We start from the raw sequence: 22,345 nt of genomic DNA, 5'->3' as shown, positions 1-22,345 counted from the left end.
GGACATTTGGGCATTTTTGAACGTCCTCGGAGGACCATTCAGTTTTCTTAAAAAAAAGGGTCAAATCCTTCTAAAAGAGAGGACATATGGTAGGCCTAACTCATACACTCAGTGCAAACCAACTTAACTATTACAATAAGCAAAAAAACACCAAAAATCAACAGGTTTTAGTCGATTTTATACTTCAGAAATATGTTTCCTAGTGACTATAGGATGCTCCTGAACTTTAGTTCACCCTTATTCACCCCTTTTGGTTGGTTCACCCCTGCAAAAATGTTATTCACCCTGGGGTGAAACATTCACCATATTAAGAAACACTGGTTTAGACCATTGTGATTAAACTTGCTTGTAAAATGTTCTTATGATCGACATTGTTGCTGGGAAATGCCTTCAGGCACGAACGAAGAAACACGACCACTCGGATGAAGAAGTTGCTATTCAAGTTTTACGTATAGTTAATAGGCATGTTAATAACCAGTTATAAAGCATAGAACATACATTCGAAATGTTAAAGAGCATTTAGTGGAATTCTTAAACGACTAGTAAAATATTGGTTTAGGTAAAATGTTAATTTATGCCTTTTGTTGACGTGTACTTGATCTTCAGTTATTGTATAAGAGAACTTTATAGAACTTTATCTAAACTGTAAATTTAAACTATAAAAGCAAAGTTTATATTCTTTCACGCAGTACAGACTAAATTGTCTTAACGACAATGCGAAGATTAAAAACTGAAGAAAATGTTGCGCAATAAGAATGCACTTTTTGGGCTGTGTGCTGCTACAATTATTGCGTTGGTGCTGATCAATAAGTACATTTCAGCTGGTCACCCATCTTTTCTGCTACCTGTAAAGGAACAGTCAGACGGACAGTTTGAAAGCGAAAATGGAAGTGACACTTTAGAAGGCTATTATGTCCACGAACATATGAATAAAGAACACCCTAAAACGTTCTTTGGTACTAAGTTTTGGCGAAAATATTGTCCAGAAATCTCTAGCTATTTAACTGCTATTGAAAACGGTAAACACGACTGGCCTGTGGAACTCCAAAGTACAACTTCTCCAGAGTTTACCACATTAAAATTAGAAGCATCGAATAAAAATCGTTATATAGTAGGTGAAACATTAAAAGCTGTGATTCAATCTAAAGACGGATACGGACTATTGAAGAGACACGGAGGAGACTATTTTCATATAAGGTGTGTTAAAAAAATTTGTAATAGAAGAAAGCAGGCCAACTGAGCGGAGGTTAACAGGGTAAAAATAACGGAATTATAGCATTTTCGAAATACTTCATTTACTATTTACATCAAGCTTTAAGTTATGCTACGCCTGCACTTAAGTTACTAAGTTATTTGAGCGCGCAGACAAAAACGTAATAAAACTGGTGAATACAGAGTACAGGTAACAGATATTTGCGATTCATAGATTGGGTTTTTGTTGTAAAATCACTATTTACAGCTATGGTTATGGTTCGCGGACTAATAAGCGAATAGCATAAGCAGACTTGACAATTAGATAATTCTAGTTTTCTAGTTTAAAGAATTAAAGCAGGGTTCGGCAACCCAAGGCCCGCCGCCTCTTTGAGAAATTAGACACGTGTCCATTTCACATACTTTTTTAGTATTTTATTTTATTAACTACGTAAGTGTGCAAAAATTTTCGCGCTTCGCGCCAGTCATCATTCTACGTCCGGTTTGTTTGTGTTTTGATACTGTCTTTTCAACTAGATCAGCGCTTCTTTACCTTGGCGCCGTGGAAGGCTGCGAAGTGCGTCGCGGACAAACGGAAAACGTATTCAAAATATTGGAAATATATTTTTAACATTATTTTAAAGGCGGCAATGTAATAAAACTTGGAGAAATTTAAAAGAAATGCCGGTTTACCAATAAAAAATCGCGCTCGCTTCGCTTGCCAGTTGTGCCTTGCTTAAAAAGGTTAACAAACACTGAGCTACATTAACTTTAAATGTTATCGCGATCCCTCAAAGTATTTTATTACACTTTTCATTAGTAGTATATTGATGACGACGTGTGAACTCGAATTTTATACAAACGTTTTCTTTTCGCGCTTTGCTGTAACACTTTAGTGCCTCCTTAAATATAATTAAACACGTTTTTAAGTGCAAAAAATCCGACGCCCGCCTGAATCACAGTTGTTCCAACATGAAAATAACACAATTCTTAGTTATCATTTTGTGCGGCCCGCAGAGATCTTTCTTTGTTAAATTTTGGCCCGCGACTAGAAAAAGGTTGCCGACCCCTGAATTAGAGCAATATGCGTCCAATTCTAATCTAATTTGTGATTTGGTTGTGTGCTAAAAAATGCGCCAAAATGCTACTTTTGTCCAACTACATTTTTTTTTCTCGGTCAAAACAAAGAGTTTGAAAAAAAACCTCAATAATTGGAACGACTTGTTGGTGATTTGAACATTCTAAAAATAAGCTAAATGCTAAAACGTATAAAAGTTGTAATTCAAGTTTTTTTTTTAAGAATTCAGCAATTCTAATTCTAATCTAATTTTAAAAAAGCGAAAATGATCTAATTCTAATATAATTTGGAAAAACTCAATTCTCTAATTTTACTTCTAATCTATATTAAAGATGCTAAAAGAAACAAAAAATAAGTGTTACGACACTATAACAGTAATTTAAGAATTAAGAGCGTTTTGTTAATCGATACACCTAATTTTATGAACAAATTCTCTTTTTTGCGTAGAGTAAGCTTAATAAGCAACTAATTAGCAATCGATTTGTTATTGCTAAAAATCAAAAAAATTAATAATCAGTTTTTTTATAATGATGCGATAAGTAATTCATCTTTTTGTAATGTTTTTCCTTCTTCAAACACGAATTTATGTTTGCTTTTGTATGTGGATACGAATTTTTTGTTTTTTCGGGACTGAGGGCCAAGCACCAACCCAAGTAAATTCAAATCCCGGGTTTGTTTTTCAAATTGGATATTAAATCAGTTTGCAAAATATTTTAAGTTCGCCTCCAGCAATACCCGAAATTAGAATAATATCAACGTTGGAATAAAACATATTTAGGACAAAAATAGGGTCGAAAAAGATTTAAATCAGAATAAGACCTACAGGCGTCAAAATAAAACTTAAACCGCCAGAGCAATAAACCACCTATTACCTAACCATCACCTCTAGCTCTATAATTTACCAAGCCAAAATTCCAAACCTTAACGAAACTCTAACCTCACCCCTAACCCCAAACAAGGGGTAACAATCCGGTGCCGAAATAGCAGTTAAAATTAGGGCGCCTTAACGTGGTTACCAAAACGACTAATGCCAGAACGGCGGCGCCCTATCGTACCGTCCCCTTTTTCCCGACGGTGTTAGATGTCATTTACACCTTATTTCGATGAATTGAGGACTTTATTTGTCAGGTTTACCTCCTATCCCAGGGGTTTTCAACTTTTTTTGCCCATGGCCCACTAAATTCGTAAAAAATGGCATTTGCCCATTAACGTTCAATAAAAAGAACCAAGTTTCAACAACACAATATTTTGATAACGCTTGTACATTATTTTAAATGTGTTACGTTGCCTGATACTTAATGGCGTGACTTGGGATCGCCCAGGCGAGTAGAAGCTCAAATACAAACAGGCAAGTAAAAGACGCACGACTTCTCCTGTAGCGCGTTTTCATATTAAAAAACGAAAGCGTCAAAGCAAGATCAACACACAACAATACAAATACACCCCAACTATGATCTGTCCGAGCCAAGCAACACGAGGCTGTTCAATTAAAGCAGATGCCAAAACACTGCAATCAAAAACAATACAGTAAAAATGCCATATTTGCGTACTATAGCAGCGTTACACGACATTCAAGATGTGTAACATATTGTAAAAAACGTTTCCCTAAAGTCTATTTTTTCTATTTATAAAATAAAATTCAAAAAAATAAATTGATAAAAAACATAAATATATATCAAAAAAAACTTTGGCGCCTGCGACGTATGTGAAAGTCGTTCCATTTCGAACGTTCTCCAAAATCGTGGTATTTTTATCCTTGAAAACATTTATGCGGATTTCCATACCACTCTATAATAATTGTTTTTATAAAAACTACTGTGGGCAAATCTAAACTAAAAAGTAAGCTAGTGTCGATACCATTAATAGTATTTGTTTTAAAACAGGTATTGTTTCTTGGTTCTGATGGTGAGGACGTACTCAAATTATATTATATGTTCCCCTAATTTAGCCTTGATTTTTTGTAAAAGCTTATATTCACATAATATCTAGTATTGTTCGCGCAATGTTAGACCAAGTGAAGCAACTAAATAAGTCACAGCTAAGAAATCGTGAATTTTAGCACTGCAATTAGCATGTTTAAAACGCTATTTGATAAAATCAATACCTTTCATTAGTATGTTTGATTAAATATAATTGTGAACAATTGCTACAAGGATAAGTAATTCATCTTTTTGTAATGTTTTTCCTTCTTCAAACACGAATTTATGTTTGCTTTTGTATGTGGATACGAATTTTTTGTTTTTTCGGGACTGAGGGCCAAGCACCAACCCAAGTAAATTCAAATCCCGGGTTTGTTTTTCAAATTGGATATTAAATCAGTTTGCAAAATATTTTAAGTTCGCCTCCAGCAATACCCGAAATTAGAATAATATCAACGTTGGAATAAAACATATTTAGGACAAAAATAGGGTCGAAAAAGATTTAAATCAGAATAAGACCTACAGGCGTCAAAATAAAACTTAAACCGCCAGAGCAATAAACCACCTATTACCTAACCATCACCTCTAGCTCTATAATTTACCAAGCCAAAATTCCAAACCTTAACGAAACTCTAACCTCACCCCTAACCCCAAACAAGGGGTAACAATCCGGTGCCGAAATAGTAGTTAAAATTAGGGCGCCTTAACGTGGTTACCAAAACGACTAATGCCAGAACGGCGGCGCCCTATCGTACCGTCCCCTTTTCCCCGACGGTGTTAGATGTCATTTACACCTTATTTCGATGAATTGAGGACTTTATTTGTCAGGTTTACCTCCTATCCCAGGGGTTTTCAACTTTTTTTGCCCATGGCCCACTAAATTCGTAAAAAAATGGCATTTGCCCATTAACGTTCAATAAAAAGCACCAAGTTTCAACAACACAATATTTTGATAACGCTTGTACATTATTTTAAATGTGTTACGTTGCCTGATACTTAATGGCGTGACTTGGGATCGCCCAGGCGAGTAGAAGCTCAAATACAAACAGGCAAGTAAAAGACGCACGACTTCTCCTGTAGCGCGTTTTCATATTAAAAAAACGAAAGCGTCAAAGCAAGATCAACACACAACAATACAAATACACCCCAACTATGATCTGTCCGAGCCAAGCAACACGAGGCTGTTCAATTAAAGCAGATGCCAAAACACTGCAATCAAAAACAATACAGTAAAAATGCCATATTTGCGTACTATAGCAGCGTTACACGACATTCAAGATGTATAACATATTGTAAAAAACGTTTCCCTAAAGTCTATTTTTTCTATTTATGAAATAAAATTCAAAAAAATAAATTGATAAAAAACATAAATATATATCAAAAAAAACTTTGGCGCCTGCGACGTATGTGAAAGTCGTTCCATTTCGAACGTTCTCCAAAATCGTGGTATTTTTATCCTTGAAAACATTTATGCGGATTTCCATACCACTCTATAATAATTGTTTTTATAAAAACTACTGTGGGCAAATCTAAACTAAAAAGTAAGCTAGTGTCGATACCATTAATAGTATTTGTTTTAAAACAGGTATTGTTTCTTGGTTCTGATGGTGAGGACGTACTCAAATTATATTATGTTCCCCTAATTTAGCCTTGATTTTTTGTAAAAGCTTATATTCACATAATATCTAGTATTGTTCGCGCAATGTTAGACCAAGTGAAGCAACTAAATAAGTCACAGCTAAGAAATCGTGAATTTTAGCACTGCAATTAGCATGTTTAAAACGCTATTTGATAAAATCAATACCTTTCATTAATATGTTTGATTAAATATAATTGTGAACAATTGCTACAAGGTTGAACCGAGATGTTGCGATAATTTTTAGTAAACTTAACTGGTATTTACTGTATATGTTTATTTTTATCGTTATAACTTTTATAAGAAATGGTGATTACTATTTTTGTTGTTTACTTTGTTTAATCGGGATAGAAAAAAAAAATAATAATAAATATGTTACTTCAGGTTGGTCCGTTACGATGAAGAAAACAGGCCAACAACAGATGCAGTTTCTACTGAAGTAATTGATCATCAAAATGGGACTTATATGTTAAGCGTCCCGCTTTTTTGGCCTGGAACAATCAAAATATTAGCCGAGCTTGTGCATTCTAGCGAAGCTTTGGTTAATTTGGTTACGATGACAACTGGATTTGTTGGTAAAGGCATAACTTTTGCTGGAACATATGAAAATGGAGAAAAGCGTGAATGTAATGTTGGTTTAAATTACAGGTATTCATTTTATTACTTTACCTATAGCAGGGTCGCATCCAGGGCAAAACAATACAAAAATGGATATTTTTTATTAGGTTTTACCCTTTATTTCGAGTAGACCGGAGGTAAAATTAAAATATTTTTTTACCTGAACGTCAAAACTCTTTTACTGATACTCATGCAAACTTAAAAGCAAACATTAATGTACCCTAGAATCTTAGGGCAAGAGTAACCAAACTACGGCCCCGGGCTACATCCGACCCTTGAAGTTAATTGGCATATTTTTCTTATGAAGGTAAAGTACAGTTTTACTGTTGTCAGATGCAATTCCAAACCGAAGTTAAAAACTGGTAAATTGACATAAAATTATTAATGCCTTAAACAGTGGTTCCGACAATTTAACGAAACCTCACCCGGGATTTGTGTGCATCACACATGGACCAGAGCCAATTGGTTTACTTTAGACTCATATTCAAACTTGCAAAACTTTCACATTCAAGACGGATTTGTTTAAATTTTGTCAAGAATGTCCCGATTTACGCCATAGATACGCGCAACTAACTTAAATTACAACTAAAGCAATGTCATTTACAAAAATGTTAGACCGGCGGTTGTTATTGCTTCTACTGCTGACTTTTAGTTTATGTTGTTCCTTTTTTTTGCTGAAAATAATACAATCCCCTCAGACAACTATTGCGACTAGAATTGGATAACTTTATTATAAAAAATTACTGCAAATTGTAATTAAATTTTAAGCATTTTTTTTATTTCCTTTTTTTTATATTTTCAAATTTGTATGTATTTACGTTTGCATAGAACTCATACAGCTTGCTGTCAGGGTCGTATCCATAGGGAAAAGAGGTCATGGTCCCCAAATTGACAATTTGATTAACCTAAATGCAATGAAAAATTTTTTTAGTTGCTTCAAAAAATATTTGGAGATTTTAGTCCAGGCTCTGTGCGCAACACAACATTTCAATGCATTATTCCAGTAATCGGAAAACTGTGGGCCGCAGAGCCGTTTTAAGTGGGCCGCGAGCTATGTAGTTTAGTTTTATCACGTGGTTGTTGGCCGCGTGAATGCTGTACATATATTGCATTTGAAAAGGAGTGGATAAGAATGTTTACTTTACAACGTCTAAAGACCATAACACTGTTTGTGACATCATATTTTAACATGTTACGACACTATTATATAGTCTGAAAAAGAAATAGTGAAATTCTAAAAAAATGGCTTGTTTAGAAGCAGTATATTTTTGCATGTAATGCGCCGTTAATACAGTCTGTCTTTTTTTTTGGCGTTCCTATGGTTTGGCGCCAGCCAAAAATTTACCATAATGTTTGCTATTTCTACATGGTCAGGACCAGTGGTCGGCAACCGCCAGTCCGCGGACCGGTGCCGGTCAGCGAGGAGTTCGTTACCGTTGTTGCCCCCCAAAAAATAATTAAACCCAAAACGTACGTAAAAAGCCGAAAAAAAAAGCCAGATAAAAGTCAAAAACAATTTAAGTATTTTTACATTTGAGGGGGTGGGTCGGATTAATGAGTCTTCATTTATATAATTGCCAAGATGAATCGACCACACTCCTTCAAGATTTGAGATGGCCTGTCTTCGTGAGGCCAGATAGGTCCAATTCTTTCCTTTAGTTCAGATACATGAACAGTCAATTTTTGCTGTCTTCAGTCACAAAAGCACTCGAGTTTGCTGTCTGAGTAAAAGCTGTAAAAGCCTCTTTTTACATTGATTGAACACGCTATTTATAGACGAGAATCAGTTAAGAAAATTTCTGCGAATAAAGAAAGATTTACGTCATTAATTCTTATAATACTTAACAAAATACCACGTGACAAAAAGGGTGTATCTCAAGCCTTTTTCACACTTATTTCTGACGCGAAACATACAAATTTTACGTCAAAATGCGATTGCGAAACAGCTTCTGACTTCAGTTAAATGTCAACAGTTTGAAAATCACACGACCGGGGAAACCGACTAATGTTCAGACCGCGGTGTTTTGAAACATATACAAAAAAACGGATGTAAATACCTTGACGCATAAAAATTGGTGTCAGCAATTTGAATTTTTGCAAATTCGCTGCAAGGATATCGCAAACATTAGAATGTGGTTGCAAGAAATCTACGTAACGGAATTTTACCGAAAACTTTCCGTTTATCGTTTGCACATTGGCTGCAAGGAGTAACGCAAACATTGAAAGGATTGCAAAGAATTTAGGCCATAGATTTTTACTGAAAATTTTCCGTTACGACACATCGATTAAAACAAAAATTCTCCGTGTAAACACAATATGACGAAGTGGCTGCTATACATTCAAAACAAATAAACTTTAGTTTGAATATACTCCATGGTTGATTGGTATGATAAAAATCACAATTAGTGTGAAACACTAATATAATTTATGTTCACGCGTTCTCACACTAAAGTCCAATAGAATAAAAATCATTCAAACAATCTTTATAAACAAAGTTCCACAACAAAATGTTTTATTAGTTTTTTGTTCAGGCAGGAAAGTTTTTAGAAGAAACGTATGCGTTTAAATTAGTTTAAGCAAGCCTCTATAAAAATGACAGAAAAAAGGCAAAAAGCTAATAAATATTTGGCGTCAACCACTTTGAAAAATACCAGATCTTTGAAATTTGGTGTCAAAAAAGCCAATAGTACAAGCCTTGTTCGAACTCCATACTTTTACAGGTGTTGGTCTGTGGTTCATACTTTTTCATATTGCTATTATTTTAGGTTTTTGTATGACGTAACTATAGTGTTGTCTTATTAGAACAAACATATTTTCATCACAAATCAGTTGCTATTATAGTAGTTACTTTACCTTGCATGGTTATTGTTATTTTTTTAGTGATATTCAGATGTTTTAAGCAGTTTGTCTTTAACTAGTGTGTGTCTATTCTCTACATAGAGTCTTGTTTGTCAAACCGTATCAGGTTAATGTTAATTTTATTAATACGATTTACATGTTTAGGCAGTTTTTAGTAGTTGTGTGTGTTTTTCACCATAGAGCGTACGCCTCTCAAACCGTATATATGCCTGATAAAGTTTTGGTTGAAGACAGAGGTGTTTTCAAATATTTTTAAAAGCGGGCTGCATGTGAAATAAAAAATATCGTGTCGGAACTGTCACTGCGAAGGCATATCTGGTAATGAATACAAATTTAAAAAGTTTTAACATTTGAAGTTAAAGTTAGTCTAAGAAAAATGAGTTCAAAACAAACATCTATGCTAAGTTTTTTTGGAAATAGAGGGTCTCTCGATAAGCCTGTTAATGTGAAAACTAGAAACTACAAAGTGCTTTCTGTATTGATTTTATGTATAGGAGAGATCGGGGACAATTGTAACATGGGCCAAATGTAACAAATGAGGCTTATCGCCAGTGAGAATGGGTCACCATGCTTATATGCACACAGCGCATGCTGTTAAAATTGTGAATCCGACCTTGACTGTGAATTAAGGTTATGTTTTTGTGTATAAATTTTTGTGTTATATTTGCCCCTTACCAATGTTACAACTGTCCGCGGTCTCCCCTACTGTATCCTTCTTTTTATATAAAAAAGGCATAGTGTGTATGATTTGGCGGAATTACAGTGAAAAGTTTATCTTACTGCAAAAGTTCAATATCTAATAAGACTGTATTCAAATTTTTAAATTAGGATTTGAATTCCTTTTTACATTTTTATCGAAATATTAGTTTTTTGCCCTAATTGAAAATTTTTATAACTCAAAATCCTGACGTGATGGACAAAAAAGAATGCAAGATTTAAACTCAGCACCTTTAAATTAGTCAAAAAAGGTTGTCATCTTGGCTTGTAATTTTAGTTTTATCAAATTAGATTACCGAATTCATAAAACAACGAGTTTAATTCAACCTAAATTATATTGCAAAATTTATATGTTTTATAGCCCAGGGGGTGGGCAAATGTGCTCAATGAAAGAGCCATTTGCAAAAAATACAAGTACCAGAGAGCCTCAAAATTATTTCAAAACAAAAGCCGTGAATAATGTAAGTTCTGCAATAATAACAGAATTGTAATTTTCGTCTTAACATTTTCGTTTTTTGCTAGCATTAGATGTCATCGTTTTGCACTGTATTCAGGCAGACTAAACTGAGCTGTGAGTTCAAGCTTACTTTTTGAGCGATGAAGTTGCGTTGGCCGTTGACGTTTTAACCCGGAAGCTAGCAGACATTTAAATAGCATGTTGAGTACAAAAGGTTTGACTATTTAGAGCATATAAGGGCCCCACATGGACCCCCAAAAGGCCGGTTTTAAGTTATGAATTTGGTGCGTTTAGAAAGGGGGGCTGTTGAAAAAACCCCAAAATTTTGGTTTAAATATCATGTCGAGAACATCGATCAAACCTATCTTAAATGTTGCACCACATATCAGTGGTCAATAAATGGCCGATCTTAAGTGCGGGAAATGGTGCAAAACCCATTTAAGATCACCCTTAATGGGGTCACCATGTCACGTTTAAATATCATTTCGTGTAAGTAACTTTATATCCTACTGTAACAGAAATGGTAAGTCTTAAGTTCATGTTTTGGTGCAAAATACATTTAAGACCGGGTTAAATGTAGCGCATGTACCTTCTCAGAAATACCGATAAATGGCGCTATATTTATTTTTGTATTAATTTAGATTTCCCCATAAACTTGAATGTTGTTGTTTTTTGCCGTTCTTTTAATGAAAAAAATGTTTTGCGAACGATAACACACACATAGCTTTTTTGTCATGGTAAAGAAAGAGGAATGAAATGCGAATAAAGGAGGTTGTCGAATTTTAAGAAATACAAAAAGAAGAAATCTGTCTGATCAAAATGCCATAATATAGCATAATTTTGTTTAAACAACATAGATTCGTTTGACTGGCAACCTGTTTAAAATATTAATTTTGAATGTTAATGTCAATATTATTCATGTTATCTCTTTGTAAATTAATTTGTTCGTCAATGTAGCATCCAACGTCGCCCCCCTTCAATAAAGAGCGCATAGCGCGAACGAAAGTCGCTCCCGAGTTAACCACCCCGAATGGCATTTTGAGAAATTCGGACGTACCGCAGTGCGCAACGAAAGCTGTCTTGTGAATATCCTCAGCAACGAGTATCTGCCAGTACCCCTTGGTAAGATCCAGTTTAGTGAAATATTTGCTGGTAGACAGTCTTTGGAACACCTCTTCGGCTGTTTGCATCAGTTCCGGATCGAACAGGGATATCTTGTTCAACTTTCTATAGTCGATACAAATCCGATTAGACCCATCTTTTTTCTTCACAACAACCACAGGCGATGCGTATGCTGAGCGGGATCGTCGTATTATTCCCAGTTGTAACATCTCGTCGATCTCGCGCTTTAATTCGTCCCTCATGTCTCATGTGGTAAGGAACGGTATATGGTTTTGACCGCACCGACCGATCATCCTTGAGCTGAATACGATGTTCGAGAAAACCAACATTTCCCAGTAAATCGCTAAATCGCTAAAAATGTCCACTTAAGCATTTGTAGCCGCCAACGCCTCCTCCCCCTTTTGTTTGGTCGTCAACTATTCGCCAACTGGATAGACTGTAGTGACGTCATCATGGTTGTGTTATCTTCACTCACACCCGTACAACCCTGGTGGACCAGTGATACATCTTGGTTGTTGGGGGTAGGCATTCTAGAGACATACTTTTTAAGTATGTTCGCATGGAAAACACGATTTTTTTTCATTCACATTCAGAACATAATCACACTGTCCTCGTTTCTCCACAACTGTGAATGGGCCATTCCACTGGAGGAGCAACTTGTTCAGCAGCAGTAGAGCTTTATTGCCGACTTCCATCCGTCGTGGTTTAGCCTTTTTGTTATAATACCCCTTGTGTCTCTCGCTTGAGCTCTTCTTTGGTCAGTGATGGAGCCGTCTCAATCTTTTTTCTTAGATCGATAACATACTGGTAGCTTGACCTCCCTTTCCTATCTGTGTCTGGGTTTGAGTCCCGTTAAATTTTTCTACAACCCGTTACACATAGGGTGATAGGGACCTGTCATGCTTAATCATTAGAAGGCGGTTCACTTCTTGCACACACTTCGAAACAAATTGAGTCCCTAAGTCGCTCAATACTTCGTCGGGAATTCCCAGTCGACTATACATGTCGACCAGTGCCTCTGCCACGGTTTCAGCCGTTTATATTCCTTAGCGCTTTCACCTCCGTTGCAGTAAAGCTTGCTTGAGCTGATCGTAGTCCACAGCGTCAGCGTCAGCGTCAGCGTCTGGAATTCTTGAGTATACAACCAATGCTCGACCTTGCAGAAGGGCGCTTAGCGTACTCGCCCACTCTAACTTATGCCACTTGCAGGTTACAGTAAAGCGCTCGAAGCGTAGCAGATAGCTATCCAACTCGTCCTGTTATTCCGTCGGGTTTCCTTTGCTTTTCTGCCGCTTCGGCCTCGGCATTTCGCCGCCTTTCTTTAGCCTCAGCCTCAGCTTTTTTCCGCCGTTCTTTGGCTTCAGACTCGGCAACTCTTTGCTGGGCTTCAGCTTCCCTAGGTATAGGCGTCGCTTTTCTTTCTCGAACGCCTGCTGTTCATTAATGAACTTCGCCAAATGGGCTCCAGTCAAACACAGTTGCTTGCCAACTACAGCAATCTTTTCCATCTCGTTCCTGCTTCACCACCATATAAAACTAGGTCAACACCCAACACAGTTCAAAAGAATAGATCCAGGACGAGTCCCCAATTGTAACAAACTTTTAGGCCAGATATCCTAAAGTTGCTTTTCTGTGATGACAAACCTAAAACTGGTACAGCAGAAACTGTAGATGTTTTCCTTAGCGTAGTTTATGTAGAAACCTACGCCACGCCTTGCCACAAATTCACGTCAAAACAACAGGTTACTACAGATTAGCTGGTCGCACCATAAGATATCACAATAGGAATATCACGTCACAATGGTCAATGACAGATGGCAGAGTAACACAATGTTTGGGATTGTAGTTTTTCAGGTATAACGCAATGTGTGGTGACAATAACTATGCGGTTATTGATAACTTCAGATTATCTTATGTATTATATGTATAATACTAGATAGTGATCGGAATGTACATGATATTTGCCTGACTGTTTCTTGTGTTTGGTTCCTATATTTAATGCTATCAAAAATAAACAGAGCGCCATCTATCGGCCTGTATGAGAAGGTACATGTTCTACATTTGACCCGGTCTTAAATGTATTTTGCACCGAAACATCAACTTAAGACTTACCATTCCTGTTACAGGGGGATATAAAGTTTCTTTTCACCCAGTTTCATTAATGTACTCGAAATGATATTTGAACGTGACATATGGTGACCCCATTTAGGGTGATGTTAAATGGGTTTTGCACCATTTCCCGCACTTAAGATCGGCCATTTATTGAACACTGATATGTGGAGCAACATTTAAGATAGGTTTGATCGATGTACTCGACATGATACTTAAACCGAAATTTTGGGTTTTTTTCAACAGCCCCCCTTTCTAAACGCACCAAATTCAAAACTTAAGACCGGCCTTTTGGGGGTCCATGTGGGGCCTTTATATGCTCTAAATAGTCTAAATGTACAAACCTTTTATACTCGACATGCTATTTAAGTGTCTGCTAGCTCCCGGACTATTTGACTTGCTGTTTTAACTCTTCGCAAAACGGTATCTTGATAGCCTTTACAATTGTTTTTGGAATTTTACAATTCGACTAGAAGAGCCACAAAAAACATGTCGGCGAGCCGCAGTTTGCCCACCCCTGGTTAGCCTACGCTTTTTAAAATGTACACATGGTCGTTTCGGCTAAAGAGTTTTATTTCAAATTTTTGTTTTGGCTGAGAGACTAAAAATGCCGTTGGACAAATTAGCATTTGTGGTAGGGAGTCTAACCGAACCCGAACCGTAACTTTATGAACCGGTTTTGGGCTGATTTTTTCAGAACCGTAACTGGACCTGAACTGTTTTTTGTAAAAATTTCAAGGAACCCGAACTGAACCGAATATCTTGAAGTAAGCTGAACCTTAACCGAACCCGAACCTCTCAAGAGAGCGGTTTACTTCAGAACACAACTTGTACTTTACAGAGTCAAGTTATGCCATGTTTGAAATTTTATGAACAAAATGAATATCGGTAAAATTAAACGTTGATTTTTTATTTTTTAGAGATTTCAAACATGAGCTGCTTGTTTATTAATATGTGAAGAAACTTCAATTAAATACGTGTTACAATTAAATAATTGTTCTTTACATTTATGGACCAACTTTTAAACCAGTTTTGAAAATAAATTTAATCGAACCGGAGCTGAACCGAAACAGAATTGGATTCTGGAAAAACTAGATATAAACTAAGATTAGAGCATAGGCTACATTTAGAAATTAGATTAGAATTAGGATTAGCTGCATTTTGCTCTAGTGCATTAAAATAAAAAACTAAAATTATCAAGTTCTAGTTGACCTGTAAGTGCCTGTCAAACTATATTTTTTGCCAACTTATCTATATTTAAACGCAAAAGTTTCTTTGTTTTATAAAAAGGCTTATCTTTATGCAATCCAAAATTTAGATCACCTTTGGAAAGCCATAGTTTGTTTTTCTGAGAGCCTGATGTTTTGTTTTTATACTTTTTACGTAACCTGTTGCATTCATATTTTTTTTATTAATTTTAATATTACTTACATATTTCTTTAAAAAATGTCTGATTCTGTTTTCACCCGGGTTTTTAAACTTTGATTATTAATATTATTATGACGTAACTTTTTGACTTCACGTTTTCACATAACTTTGTGGTGTCACGTTATGAAGTAAGTTTGTGACATAATCTCTGAAAACATGTCATGGACGCCCAAACAAAAATCCTGGATGCGCGCCTGCCAACAGGTTTCTTATGTGTCAATGCATTATGTCACTCTTGTGCCCATATATGTGTTTTCTGATTGTTTGTCCGGTTCCTCAATATAGTTAGTTTGGGGATATTTCACTCATGTAAGTGCGTAATCTACATTGGTCGTGTCACAGTTGTAATATCCGCCCACTTTAACGCTACTGCCATTCGAACTTCTAATCAAAAGATATGATTTATGTTAAGCGCATGTCGCGCGATTGCCGATAAAGGACAAGTGGCTTACATTCGAACAGATCATAATCAAAACGTTGGATGCCATCAATGGTTGACTTAATGGGGATTCGGGTTATATATCACCCTACACCATAAAGCAGTGCTCCGCAACCTTTTTTCACTTGTGCTGGCCCACCAACTAAGCTAAAACAATTCGGCGGCACAAGTTCAACATATAATATGTTAATCGACAACATCAGCAAATATCCTAGGCAGCCAAGGAAAAAAGAAGCAATCTATAATGAAACCCGCCGAAGGCACCAACATTTTTACGTATTACATCCTTTATTTTCTGATTTCGCGGATTTACAAACTTTATGAAAATTTCCAGTTAAAGTCCTGTAAATTGTACTCCCTTGCAAATAGCCGGGCTTTTAGTAGCATTTGGAAATTTAAACCGGACATCTGTGCTTTGTATTTTTTAGCTTCAGTTATTTTTTAAAACAACTCCTAAGGCTAATTATACAATCATAAAATGCCAATAATATATTTACAATGATACCGTATTTTATCGAGCGTATGGTTAATTCTCCCTTTCCACTTTGAAAGTTTGAAAACAATTGTTGCATGTTTATACTCCTGGTAGTTAAGTTAGTCAAAAAACTATTTTGATATTTGATTTCCGGCGATAGAAGGCAACATAGGTTCGAAAAAGATTTAAATATTATGGAAAGTTCATAAAATTATACCTGGAATATTGCATTTAGTCAAAATACTTGCCTTGACGAGTTATAAGATTTTTCGCGTCAATTCGACTGATTAATAAAAAGTAGCCTTAAAAACGCAAGTAAACACCTCCGGGAATGTCGCTGCACATCTGGCATGGTCTCGCGGCACACTGGTTGTGGAGCACTGCCCTAAAGCACGCTTTTATACACCTAACGTACTGTTCAGAGTAGACCGGCATTAAAATATGAATCCAATTCACAAAAACGTCTTTCATAACTTCATGTTAGGGAATCAAATAAGCGTATTTTATGTACAAACACGAGTCGTCACAAAAATGGATGGGAACCACTGGTATACTAATTTCCTAAATCGTTCAATATTGATTAACCGGTCCATGTTGTGGCGTTTATTATTATTATTATTTTACCAAGACCTTTAAATATATAAATTAAATTGTTTACAGAAAATCGGCGAAAGAGATATGCAATTTTTCAAAACCAGAAAAAGGAATTTCATGGTATTGCTACGCCCCCGAAAAAGGTGGATGTACGGATCTAAAATGGCTCGAAACTACTAAACTATTAAACACAAAATCAAACTTTATATATCACAAAAACTGGAAAGCACCAATTAAAGGCTCTGGTGTTGCTCTTTTCGTCAAACCATCTGATGTGCTAAATGACATTTTAAAAGAACTCCCTTCATGTTTGCCGACGTTGGGATTTAGTTCAAAAGCCTTTGATAAACTGATGGGAAGTCATATAGGGTTCTACAAGGATGATCGATGGAGATCTTTACAATGCTTCAATTTAGATGAAAAACACCTACGACGGGTACAGACTTGCTTCAAACACAAAATCATTTATCTCATCGGCGATTCGACGTTAAGACAATGGTATATTTTACTAATAAAAAAACTTAAGATGTCTGAGCTGGAAAAAGAAGATCCTGTTGTTTGGCAAAAACCACGATCTGCAGAAAATAGACATTTTAATATAACTTTATTGTACAGGGGCCATGGCTCCCCGTTATATGGTTCAGGCCCGCCGTCCAGTAGGCCATTTGTTGTTAACACTCTGGCTGGAATAAACCACGGAAACGGCGAAAACGTCTACTTGGTTTTGAATATAGCTGCTCATTTTTGCCTTTTTGAACCTGCAGTTTACATGAAACGAGTAGCTGCAATCAAGAATTCCGTAAAGTCTCTTATTGAACGTTCACCAAAAATAACTATTTTAGTACGTGGTTGCATTCGTCACAAAAATTCCAGAACGGCAATGCCAACAGAATGGTTCAGCTATCGCTTATGTAAAATATTGAAAGGGATGTTTAGTGACTTGTCAAACATTGGATTCGTAGATACATGGCAGCTAACAAGTGCGCATCCTCCGAAGCATACACACCCCGATGATGTTACTGTTTCCGAACATATTGCTTTATTTATGTCATACGTTTGTCCAGCGCATTAATCAAATATCCATTGGATGTTAACCCTCAGAAAATGTATGGATTACACACATCTCTGAGGTTTTAGCACCTGTGTGTAAAACACAATCGATTATATTTTTTTTTTGTTAAATGTAGTACCGGTAGTAAAGTTTCATGAATCTAATAGTTTGTTGTATTACCGGTTGAGAAACTAAGACTAAAACTAAGTAAATTATTCAAACTAGAAAGAGAAACTTAGGGATTAACCAAGTTTACTTTACGACACAAGAGTGGTAAACCATAGTAATTCACATTCAATTTCTCGCCGACAAGCGTTAATAAAGTAATTTTGCCTTAGACAATTCAAGTATTAACTAAGCTTTTACATTCTGTCAATCGCTCTTTTGATCAATACGCCCAATGAGTTCAATAATAAAGGCATAGCTTTAAAAAAATTCAACTCTTGTTTCCTAAACACCTTTTTTACACAAGCAAAAAAGTATTTTCCGGTTACAATGGATGGTTTCGGCACATTTCCGATTTACTGATTTTAGGAGGCAATATTAATTGCAAAAAATCCCGTAAAAACGCTTAAGCAAAAACGATTCACTTAATTTTATTATACTATACTAGAAAGACTTCCCAAGGGTCCCAAGAGGTTGTCAGCGTGGTCGCCGTGTGGTATTTGTTAACAAAAAATGTGCAAGAAGAAACAAATAAAACTAAATTTTTGGCAGTCGAAGTCGTAAGAACAAGCGCCTGTCTAACGATTGTTTTTATAGCATTTGCTTTAGTTCGACCACCAAAGACCCGTTTATAGTTACACTGGATAAAACACTTTAACAGCAATATTGCACATTTCAACAATTTACAGAAACGATAGTATAAAAACTGACTTAAAAGATAGGGGAGACCGGGGAGATTATCTAATAACTTGTTTATCTTTTGAATAAATAAAATAAAACCTTCGCCATACAAAAATTCAATCTTTTAGCAATAAGTTGCCACAGGTTCTATAACAATATCTTGGTCAAAGCAAAAGTTATGACCTTTTAAAAAAGACAAAAAATGTGGTACAACGTGCCCCGTGCACGGGTCGGTTGAAAAACCTGGCAAATTGCAACAAATGAAAACAACCGCATAAACACATTGGAAATGTATTTTTATTGCTATATTTCAACGAAATGTCAAACTCAAAAGGTAAATGTAACAAAGTGTTAGCCTACGATAGAGCAAAAGGGCTACTATCAAGCTGTAGGTCTCAACCTGGGTGTAACCAGGAGTTGCACAAGGACAGAATTACTACTCAAACAAATTTCGATTACTGTTAAGTTCAACAAGCCTACAGCTGAAACTGCAGGCTCGGATGGGCATGATTACTAAACTAGCTTAAACAAAATTGTTTGTTTTTGGTGCTGATAACAAATTGGCTCGAAGGTAAATGAAAAAAGCTAACAAAAATAATACGTTCTCTAAACGTATCGTAAACTACTGTACATTGTGCGTAGCATATGTGCAATTATGCATACACATGAGACAACATCGCATGGTACGGTTATCATAGTTATCCAAAATATTAGTTTTCATCATCTCAGTCGCAGTTGTGACATAAATACGAATAACTCAATTTAGAAATACGAATAACTCAATTTCTGTTTGCATCTTTTTTCGTTTGGATCAAACTATTTGTCTTGGTGGTGCTTTTGGCAATGGACGAAGTTCTTCAGGACTAAATTTAGAATGATGCTCGCATGCAGCAGAAGTTGATGGAGTTTGACGTAAGAAGTTCGATCCTGTGGAATGCGAAGACAGAAAAGCTGGTGGCAGACCATGTTGAGACAACAAAGATGTCCCAATGGGAGCTGGAGGCAAATTGCCAGACGATGAAGTTTCTTCAGCATCTTGAGTCAAAAAAGATGTCCCAGCTGGAGGCAAATTGCCAGACGATGAAAATTCTTCTTTATGTTGAGCCTGCAACGATGAGTCAAGAAGAGCTGGGTATGGCCGATCAGTCACCTGTGAAGGAGAAAATTCGTGTTCTTCGAATATATCGGCGTTGAAGGGCCAGATTCCTGTGCAACGGAATCCTGACTGAATGTTATTTGGCGCTGTTGCCATTGGAAGAGAGGTTTTAACAAGCCCAAGAACATCATAAATGTCATGTTTTTTTAGGGGTTTATTTTCATCCACGCGTTACTGGCACCATTAACAAATTTTTTCAAAGGTCCATAAACACTACGATCGAGAAGCTGAAGTTTGTGGCTGCAGTGAGGAGGAAACGAAAGAAGTATGATTCCATTTTGCTTACAAAAATCTATAGCTGCAATTGTACGGTGGAAACTATGATTGTCGAGCAAAAGCAAAACCTTTCGTTCTACTGTGACTTTAGTGAAGCTAACAAAGTGTTTAAGGAAAATAAGGAAGTCGTCCTGTTGCATCCATCCGGATTTGTTTCCGGATCCTATGCAGCCATGAGGACCATCTCGAACAGAATGATCGGCATATCGAGACCGAGGGAAAACAAACATGGGAGGTATTGTATTTCCGATTGCGTTTGTTGCACAGGCAAGAGTGACTAACGTGCCCCTCTCACCTGAGGTGAAAGCACCGACCTGTTTTGACCCTCGTTTTGCGATAACACGGTTAGGAACTTGAACAGTGGTAATACCTGTTTCGTCGACATTCCAAATATCGTTACCATTCAACTTATGCTTTGATATCACGCCGTCTAGTTTGGAGAAAAACACACCGACATTGTGTTTGTAAAAACTCGTAGCCCTTGACAGACTCGTTGCCTCTGCACTTCGTATTGATAGCGTTGAGTTTCTTTTGATCTAGCCAGTAAACCAATCCGCTCCGGCTTTACCATTCCCAAACTCTTGGAATGACTGCACTTGTATTTTACTGCAAGTTCGTAAGCGAATTCTCGGACCTAAAAAAATTAAACCTTATTTCCAAAATTTTAAGTACAGCCTACTTATAACTTATGTTAGAAGTGATATCATCGATTCTACAAAAACAAAAAGCAAGGTAGTAAGTGTAATATCTTACATTTTTTGGAGACAATCCGTAATAAGCATCCGCTGACATCAAGAGATATTTCAACTCCTTTTCTTGCAAATCTGTGAATACTTGAGTAGCACTGCGGTAACCAACAAATGGCAATTCATTTGAACTTTTTTTTTTCTTCTGTTTTGCTTTACAAAATCTAGACAACGTGACATGGCAAATAGACTATTCTTTTGCTACTGATCGAATAGATTTTCCTTGGTTTTTCACATCGTTGGCAGCTCTTGCAAGTTCTTGCACAAGTGTAGTGCCTCTGTCAGTTTTTCGTTTAAAGTTTCTCACCATAGCTGAAAATATTTAAAGATTTAGTACATTATACTGTTTCGCCGGGTACTGTTTGTAACAGCTTTCAAATGTTACAACCAACCCCGTCAATTTTGTTACAACCGACCCAGGCCCTATCAGGTTTTTTACGGGTTTACACGAAGTCAATCTTTCATTGTTAAACGTCATAAGCGCAATACAATTTTCTTCTTCAGAATATAAAACGTACTAACGCAAATAAACCTTAAACCGTTTCATTACTTACTTGTCGATAATTTTTGGCGCAAAGCTGGGCCTTCTTGCAAAAATCTAAAGACTCTATGTAGAAACTTGAACATTTTGCCAAATTGTATATCGTCGTTATCTGGTTTATTATCTATCTATAACATACCAAATTGGGGCATCGCGTAGGTTTTGAAAACTGAAATGGAGGTCCCAACAGTAAAAAGTTTGGGAAACACTGCACCAGATGAAAGTTAAATAGGTATTCATCAGTTTAACTGGTAATGGACTGCTGTCGTTGTCGAAACGAATTTAAATAAACTACCGCTACAGTAACTTGTGAAAAAATACCTGAATTTTGCATGGTTAAACAAAATGTAGGAATACAATATGGCAGTGGTTCTCAAACTTTTTACCTTGCGACGCCCTTTATATTTTCTCTATCCGCAACCATGCAGTAACATAATAGTTGTTACATGTAGGCAGAGCGCGTTAACTCTGCGATTATTCACGAACGTAAAAATCGTCAATGACGATTTCCTTGCAATAAAAATCGTTGTTGCCAAGGTTACCATATTATATGTCAAAACGGGAGACATTCAAACAGTCACCAGATCCAGTATCGCCAAAGCATAGCGTCAGAAAACAAGTAATTAAAAGAGGTCTGTTGCCAGTCACATTCCCTCGCGACGCTATAGTCCCGTAACATTTACATTCACATTTAAGGAAAATAAAAACGCACATTTGTATCACCTTTTATTAAATACGCAAAACAGACCAATCACGACAAGCTGTAACCCGTAAAAAGTTTAAGGAAAATATTAGGTACATTTATGTTGACTAATAGAAACGCTCAGACAAAGCCTAAAAATTGGGAATATCCCGGATCGCGGGACGTATTACTAGGCTTTATGTAAGCTTAACTGTAGGTAACATTCCGGCCTGTTTGCCCGGTTATTAGACAAAATTTGCTGTAGCGTTAAAAAGTTTCATTACCTCCAGTGGTAAACGTACTTTTCGAATTACCATTCAAGGTTGAATCACTACGTTGAATCGCGAATAATGACTGAAATTCCTACATTAATTTAGTATCCGATCGGCACCAACACCACCCTAG

At 36.4% G+C, this 22,345-nt stretch overlaps 1 protein-coding gene and 1 pseudogene across 1 annotated transcript; one reads left to right on the top strand and one right to left on the bottom strand.

Moving 5' to 3' along the window:
• The first annotated feature begins 677 nt into the window (after window positions 1-677).
• On the top strand, window positions 678-18,043 carry LOC146138068 (NXPE family member 3-like). Its single transcript, XM_083393685.1, has 3 exons — window positions 678-1,197; window positions 6,209-6,472; window positions 16,709-18,043. Exons 1-3 carry the CDS (start codon window positions 740-742, stop codon window positions 17,712-17,714), a joined length of 1,728 nt encoding a protein of 575 aa, XP_083249811.1. The 5' UTR covers window positions 678-739; the 3' UTR covers window positions 17,715-18,043.
• A 1,253-nt stretch (window positions 18,044-19,296) lies between these two features.
• LOC146138067 (uncharacterized) lies at window positions 19,297-20,111 on the bottom strand (annotated as a pseudogene).
• Window positions 20,112-22,345: the final 2,234 nt, after the last annotated feature.

The sequence above is a fragment of the Ascidiella aspersa genome, chromosome 7 (genome assembly GCF_963924565.1).
Source record: "Ascidiella aspersa chromosome 7, kaAscAspe10.2, whole genome shotgun sequence".
NCBI lineage: Eukaryota > Metazoa > Chordata > Ascidiacea > Phlebobranchia > Ascidiidae > Ascidiella > Ascidiella aspersa.
This window is presented reverse-complemented; position numbering and strand designations above follow the sequence as displayed.